The sequence below is a fragment of the Cyprinodon variegatus genome, unplaced genomic scaffold (assembly GCF_000732505.1).
Source record: "Cyprinodon variegatus isolate N-32 unplaced genomic scaffold, C_variegatus-1.0 Scaffold1563, whole genome shotgun sequence".
Classification (NCBI taxonomy): Eukaryota; Metazoa; Chordata; class Actinopteri; order Cyprinodontiformes; family Cyprinodontidae; genus Cyprinodon; species Cyprinodon variegatus.
In genome coordinates, this window is record NW_015152016.1 from 59,958 (window position 1) to 67,828 (window position 7,871).

At 45.5% G+C, this 7,871-nt stretch overlaps 1 protein-coding gene across 1 annotated transcript; it reads right to left on the bottom strand.

The window, feature by feature from the left end:
* Positions 1-950: 950 nt before the first annotated feature.
* On the bottom strand, positions 951-1,598 carry LOC107103915 (extensin-like). Its single transcript, XM_015403774.1, has one exon. It carries the CDS (start codon positions 1,596-1,598, stop codon positions 951-953), a length of 648 nt encoding a protein of 215 aa, XP_015259260.1.
* Positions 1,599-7,871: the final 6,273 nt, after the last annotated feature.

The window sequence follows — 7,871 nt, forward strand, 5'->3', positions numbered from 1 at the left end:
ACTTTAATCTCAATAAAATTTATGACTATGCCCACTCTTACCTATCATGTCCCGCACTTTATGTCAGTTTTAAATGTTAGTCTTGTATATTTCTTGTATATTTGTATATTGCAGAGAGTAAACGTAATTTCATTTCCCTTGTATGTCTTGTACATATGTAGAAAATGACAATAAAAGCTGACTTGACTTGACTTGACTAGATGGCCTGCCGGTGACGGGGCTGTCACTTCTGCTCTCCCCAAAGAAGGTTGGAAGGAGGGGCCTGAAGTGCCTGGTTTAAGTAATTTTTTGGGGGGTGGGGGGGTGGATGGTCTGGTTGGGTGGCCTGCATGGGATGGGTTGGCCCCTGTCCCGGGGGGAGCTCTTGCTGGAGGTGGTCCGGTCCGTGTGCGGGGTGGGGGGCCGGGCTCGAAGGAGGAATGAGAGTGGTTGGTGTGGCGGTGTCGTCGCTCCCCTCCCCCCCATCCTGATTTTAGGTTCACTTATTGGGTCATCCGATAATCCAGGGACCAACCACCGGTGCCGCCTGGTCTTTGGTCCTGGTATAATTGGATGTGAGTGTTATGTGTGAAGGTGTGTCCGCGTTTTTTTTTTGTGTGTGTGGTGCGAGTGGGGGCACTAGGGAGGGAAGGTGTGATTGAGATTGTGAGTGTTTTTTTTTTTTCTCTCCCAGGATGGGTTCGATGCCGGTTCCTGGGCGATGCTTTTTATTGATGCCGGTTTTGTGGTATTGGTTCGGGGAGGAGGAGAGCTGCATGGCGCGGTGAGATGCAGGTCTTGGGTTTTGTTTTGGGCTCTGGTTTTCCCATTTGCATTTTTCCTCCTGCATAGGGGAATTTATTTTTTTTTTCGGTGGGGGGGAGCGGTTGCAGGCAGATTCGGTGTCTGGTGTTCACTGTTGCATGTTTGCTTGCCGGTTTTTCTTTGGGGGGATTGGCATGTCTGTTTTCTCAGGGGGCGGGTGGTGCCCATTGGGTGGATGTCCTGCCGGCAGTGCACCGCTGGTGTGTGGGGGTCTGGGCGGCTCCGGCGGGGGTGGTGTTGAGGGGCTGGTGTGGATGGGCTGGCTGGGTTTTCGGGTGGGTTTTCCCACTTGGAGGCATGGTGAAGCTGCTTTGTTCCCGCTGATCGCAGCGGGTGTGGCTGCGGGGTGGGTTGAGGGTGCAGTGGCTCTGCCTGGCGCGTCGTGGGGGCCGGAGCGGCGGAGTGGCGGAGCTGCTTTGCGCTACCCTTGGGGTGCTGGGGGGGGGTGGTTGCTCCGGCTGCGGTCTGCTCTTCTTGCGGTTCGGGCACCGAGCGGCTTTCTGCTCTTGGGTTGTTTCTGTGCGCGGTGTGTTGCGTTGCACGCTGTTGGCATTGGTCTTGGTGGGGTGGGGCCGCGCTTTTGGCCTGGGGGGCGTTTTGGGTGTGGTTTCGTGGCGCTCGCAGACGGTTTGCGTCGGATGCGCGTGGGCTCCGGCTGTGGGCGTGGCCGCCTGTGTGTTTTTTCTGGCTCGCGTTGGGTGTTGCAGCCGGTCGCCGGGGCTTGGTGCCGGGGGGTGGGGCGTGTTTCGGTGCTCTGTGGGGCCGGGGAATTTTGGTCGGTGCCGTGGGGGCATCGGGGTTCGGTGCCTGGACCTACTTCAGGGTGGCCGGCTGCCGGCGGAGCCCGCGGACTTTTCCCCGCGCCTCCCTGGGGCACTGACATGGCTGTGGCTGGGGGGCTTCTTCGGGGTTGTCTCTCCTCCTCCCTTGGTGGGGGTCTGACTTCCGGGGCTGGCCCCTCCTTGGTGTCTTCGCTCTTGGGGTCCCTTTGGGCGCCTGAGGCTTTGGGTCTCCCGGCGCTGGACTCAATTCTCTGGGGGGTGCGCCTCTTAGACTCTCCACAACCACTATTGAGCATTTTTTTCTAAGGATAAACTTTACATGCACAAGTGCACCCTCACAAACAACTACAGGTGCTTGGCTCCAGGTACTCAGAGATTCACTTCCAAACAGAAACCCCACATTCATATCTTCAGGTAACACAGAGTACATGTCAGACTTAATAATATTACTTTAGCGATAGTTTCAAGGTGTTGCTTTATTGTATGTCTCGTACCATGTCTTTCAGTTGTGCTGTTCTTTTTTTTTCATCTCGTTACAGGTGATGAAGCAGACTGAAAATGTTTTGTCATTATCTCTTTTCTATCTCTTCTTTCTTTCATCTTTTCTCTTTTTTTTTTATTTTTTGCTCCATTTATGCTCTATTTATGCTCTATTTACATTGCAGTGTCCATATAAACTGTAAAACTCCCTGCATAATTATAATAAAGCAATTTATATGCACGAAACGACTTGTGAAAGTAAAATCTGTTGGGCTCTTTTTGGCATCAAGACAATTATTCTTATTGCCACATTGCCAGACAGGACTCTGTCAAAAAAAAATGTAAATATATAGCAGATGGACTCACCCAGCAGCATGAGGAAAGATGTTCCCTTTATTCTGTAGCTGATAAATGAGGCCAGCAGCAGTTTAACAGACGGTAAACAGCTCCTCTTTGTTGACCGCTAAATGTCAGAAGCTCTGAGCTTTTCTCTGCAACACAAAACCACGGATGTAAGATCTGACCTGACAAACCCACAAACTTAATCTGATATGAGAACTAAACTACTGACAGCACAGGCATGTTAGTGGTGGGGGTGGACCCGAAAACACAAAAACATATTTTTGTGATATTTTTGTTTCAAACAAATAGGGTCCCCAGATTAATTGGTGTCATTACTGATTTGGAATACATTCGACTTACAGAAATACAGATTTATTGATTTATTACTCCTGATATATTTATTGATCGGATGCTTTGAAGTCTATTCCCAGAGGGCTGCAAGGAGAACAGTCCATGGTGGGGGGGTGAGGGGTCATTGATGATGTTACAGGCTCTGGACACGCAGCTTTGGGATGAAATGTCTTTAATGGAGGGAAGAGGAGCCCCCATGATCCTCTCTGCTGCTCTCACCTTCTTCCAGTCTGAGGCCCTGCAGCCTCCACAGTTAGACAGCTGGTCAGAACGCTCTCTATGGTGCTTCTGTAGAAGGTAGGGAGGATGGGTGGGGGCAGGTGGGCTCTCCTCATCCTCCGCAAGAAGTACAAGCACTTCTGTGCCCTTTTGACTAGTGAGGAGGTGTTTACATTGCAGGTGAGGGTTTCTGTGATTTCCCAGGAATTTGGTGCTGCTGACCACCTCCATCATGATGAAGTGCTTCCAAAGACTGGTTAAAGAAAACATTGTCTCCAGTCTGCCGCCAACATTCGACCTGTTCTAGTTCGCCTACTGACGAAACCGCTCCACTGAGGACGCCATCTCTGCTGCTCTCCACCTGAGCACACCTGGAGAAGAACACTCACGTGTGGACAGGCTGGTAATCAGTGGGGTGACCTTAGGCTTCTTTGGGACCGCAATAATGTTGGCAGACTTGAAGCATGCGTGCACTACGGATTGGTCCAGCGAGGTGTTAAAAATGTCTGTGAGGACACCAGCCAGCTGTGGGGGGGTGCTCTGAATGCATCTTTGATGTTAGATTAAACCAGGTCTAAAATGTTTTCATCCCGAGTTGCAAAGTCCACATGTTGGTAAAAAAGGGGGAGAACAGTCTTCAACTTAGCCTGGTTAAAATCCCCAGCAATGATGAAAGCACCCTCTGTGTGCAGATTGGAGCTCAGAGATAGCCTGGTATAGAGCCTTAATGGCCTCTTTAGTGTTAGCGGTGGCGGGCACATAAACAGCAGTGATGCTAACCACACTGAACTCTCTGGGCACATAGAATGGTCTGCAGTTAACAGTCAGAAACTCGATGTCAGGAGAGCAGAAGTTGGTGACTGATCTAGCCTTCTTGCACTAGCTGTTGTTGATGTAAAGAAAGAGCCCACCACCCCAAGCTTTACCGTTTAGTTCTTTGTTCCTATCTGCGCAGTATAGCGTGAGCCCCTCCAGGTTAACCCCTTAAAACCCACCGGGTCACCGGCGACCCGGTGGACCTTAAGTGGGGGTAATAATTCAGAATGCATAAAATTCCACCGGTAAAACTTTTACCAGCAGGTGGAACCATTGTGCGCAGCTCAAAGCTGACACCAAAAGTTCCAAAGGTCACAGCTCTGGATGTGTTATAGCTAGAGGTCTGGAATTTTCCGCATTTGTGGTTGACATGATGTAGAACACATAATACAATTAAACCTTCTTTCTCAAGAATGTCTTTATTACTGCTGTTCAAAAAAGACCTATCATTTCTGAGAATAAAAAAAAACAGCTTTGAGTCATGTTTGAACTGATGCAGGTTGGTCTGTGTTCTGCTTGCCCAATTTTAATGTATATATTCAGAAATTAGAGGGTATTAGCTTTCAAATAATGTATTGCACATGTAATTTGGGTTCACAGATCCTAAGTTATTTGCTTTTTCATTTGGGTATGCAAAATAGATGAGGATTACCCAAAATGAGGTGAATGTTAAAAGGTTTGTCCGGTATTGCTGGATACAGCCATGACTCCATCAGAATGATGGTGCAGGAGTTACTAATCTTCTTTGATGAGAGTTCCAGTCAAAGATTATCCATTTTGTTTTCCAGCGAGCGGACGTTTGAGAGTGGACATTGGTCTTTGAGGATTTCTCTTTAGCTTCACAGTTAGCCCCCCTCTGCTGCCTCACTTTCTCCATCTTGCACATCTTTTCCTTCGGCAGTTACTTTCTGCTGTTGTGTTGTTCAGATCCGTCCGTAGCACACTGCAGCTTTTTAAACGGTCAAAAATGTCTGGATTTAAAACATTTTGTGACCGTAGCTCCAGCAGACGTTGGCGATAATAGATGTGGGTTTGAAGTCTAGTTTGTATCTTTTTAAGAGGCATATTTTGAGAAATTGTCAAGAGGAGCTGTTCTTGGCCGCTGCTTTGAAGTGCCACCATCGTAACCTCATAGTATTGAAAACCTCAATTGAGATGTTTAACTTTAAGAACAGTCCACCTAACAAATTGGAAACCCTCAAAAGCCCGGGGCTTTTAAGACGCTCCATAAAGGAAAACCCAGCTAATTTGCATTATCCGTGCTTTCCTTTCACAGGGATTTTGTCCCTTGAGAGACCAAGTATTTTACCTTGCTTAGTCGGGCTTTTGGAGTTACAGCAGAGCAATGATTGGAGGACTTTCTTGCTTTTGTTGTAAAGTCCGCCCATACCGCCGTGTTTAAATCGTCAGGTTTTTTGTCAGTCAACACAAACGCGCACAAACACAAAGACACACACAAGGTTTTTCCAGTTGTGTAGCTAATTTCTTAGATGAATGATGGAGCAAAAGGGTGGAAGCTATGATGATGGATGGACAATGAAGTCCGGGTTATTTTAGGCATTTTTAGCTGAGGAGATCAGTCAGCGGAGTTTGAGTCGACGACATGCAATGATTGCGTCTACGCCATGATTGCATCCAGACTGCCCGAGTTTATACACACTACAAAGCAGGGGTGGGACAAGCTCAAGGAAATGAAGCAGGGCTGCAAGAACCTGAAAGACCATAGCAATTGTAGTGGATCAGACCGCCAGACAAACCACTTGGATGCGATCCTGGGATACAGGCCCCCATACAAGTTCACTGGAACCACAAGATTCTCGCTGGCGTCTGTAGGGGAGGCTCTTAGCCAGAAAGAGCTCTCTGACATGGACTGTAGTTGGAGTAAGTGGCCTGTTTTTATTATTTTTTACACTTTTTGGAAACCATTTCACTATGCTGATTAACATAATTGTTCAGGGGGTTTTAAGGGTAATAGAGAAGGATAAACGAATTAGTAGGGATTCCTATTAGCCGTGTGATAAAAAGCCTAGGGCTTTCAATGCAAAAGCAGCCATTGCACCACTAGAGCAAAATGGCTACACAAAAGGGATTTCTTGGAGCTTCATGGGCTCATGAAACCACCTGCTGGCCGAGTTCATAATCACAGTCAGCAAAATAATGTGAGATGAAAGCATGTTTTTATACATTAGGGCAGGCATGTTCCAAGTCGGTCCTAAAGGGCCGCCATACTGCAGGTTTTAAAGGCTTCCCTGCTTCAATACAGCTGAGTTCCATTTATAGCTGACTTTTGCTGAACTGCAACAATCAGAATCAGCCGTGCTGAAGCCGAGGAAAGTTAAAAACCTGTAGGATGGCGTCCCTCAAAGAACAACTTTCTTAACCTGCCTGCATTAGGGCCTTTAAAAATTATAAATAAAAAGTAATAACCAATAGTTCAGGGTTAATCTACACTGATCATGATGAACCAACAGGAAAATGAATGAGTTCATCATATTTTCTAAATGAATAATTGAAGACAATAGATTTTCATGAGGCCCTTGCTAATAAAGCTACAGCATATTTATACATCAGTCCTTAAATGAGTTTATAGCTCTACATAATATATATATGGGTAATATATATAAATGGCTTGAGCAGCTGTTCTTTATCTTTATTACATAAAAGACTCCTAGGTGGCTTCAGAGACTTATTTTTAGTTATTGTGAATTATTTTTGCTTTTGGTTGAAATACTAACTCTTAAACATCAAAGTAGGAGATTCCATATGATGGTATCACTGCTGCCACCTTCTGGTTTAGACTAGAACTGCTTGTTCTAGAGGCGTTGATTTACATCCACATAGCAATAGTTAACTGGTAAGGAGGGAAACAGCTTCCATGAAGGCTTCTCTATGGCTCTGGAACTTGAACAAGAACTTTCCCAGGGCGTCTTAGAAAAATGCTGATTCAAGTTCTGATATCCTGAAAAGCCTTTTTGATTCCTTGTGTATGAATGGTAACACTTTGCCTGGTTATGCTGCTGTTAGTGTGCTTATTGATGGACACACTGACACCTTCATGCCTATGTATTATTTTCCTGATATTTTATCAATTCAAATGTATCTCTAACTTTAAAGGAAGTTGTTCTGTCAACTCTCGCCCCATACTTGCCCTTCAGGAGGGATTTCAGAAGAGGCTTATGCTTTCAGTGATTTAAGTTAACAACTCAGTGGGGCAAACTGGGTTTACTGGAATATTTTTAACAGATGTTAGTAATTAATGGGAAAAATAATTTATGGTTATAAAATATTCAGTGTGTTGAAAGCTACTGATAAACAGCAAAGATTGATTTCTCTGTTTAACCAGTAGGTGGCAGTGTTGTAATTTATTCCTCAATCCATCTTTTATGGCAGCCTCCTCTGGGTCATGAGAGGGGTGGGGGGTGGAGGGTAGCAGTTTAGGCAAAAGGTGAAGCAAACCTTAGAAAGATCACCAGTTAAATGGAGTGAGTTTAAAAACATGAATGAATTAGAGGATAAATCATTGTAATAATTAGTTTAAAAAAGGAAGAAGAGGAAGCGTGAGCATAAAATGACTTGAAAGCAGAGTAAATAACTTCAAACTGAACTTTTCTCTGATTGGATAATCTGTGCGTTGGTGGCATGCTGAGATTATATCAGCTCAACCTGTCCTGACAGGATCTGAACATTGAGGAAATATTTTCTCTCTGCTCTAATTACACTGAAACTGTTCCTGGCTGCAGGTTTACTTTCATTTACACAGAAGATAACTGCTATAGAAGCAACTTTAAATGCCAAAAATGTTAAACAAGGAAGGTGCCTTTATGAAACTGTTAGCATTTAAAGTCAGATTTCTCCTGTTCTGCTGTAGAGTATCCAATGTTCTGTCTGTGTCTCTGAGGGAAGCTGTGAATAGAATCAGATGAGGTTCAGAAAGACTCAGACTGACCTCAGTCCCAAACAGCAGAAACCCTCTGAGAACAGAGAAATGTGGAGCGTTTCTGTTCCACAAACATTCAGTCTGTTCTCAGACAAACATTACAGCCAGTCTGTGTTCATAATGTTGGATTTCTGATGATA

Coding starts and splice junctions, on each gene's coding strand:
- LOC107103915 (XM_015403774.1), bottom strand. CDS start 1,598: ATGCCCCCACGGCACCGACCAAAATTCCCCGGCCCCACAGAGCACCGA.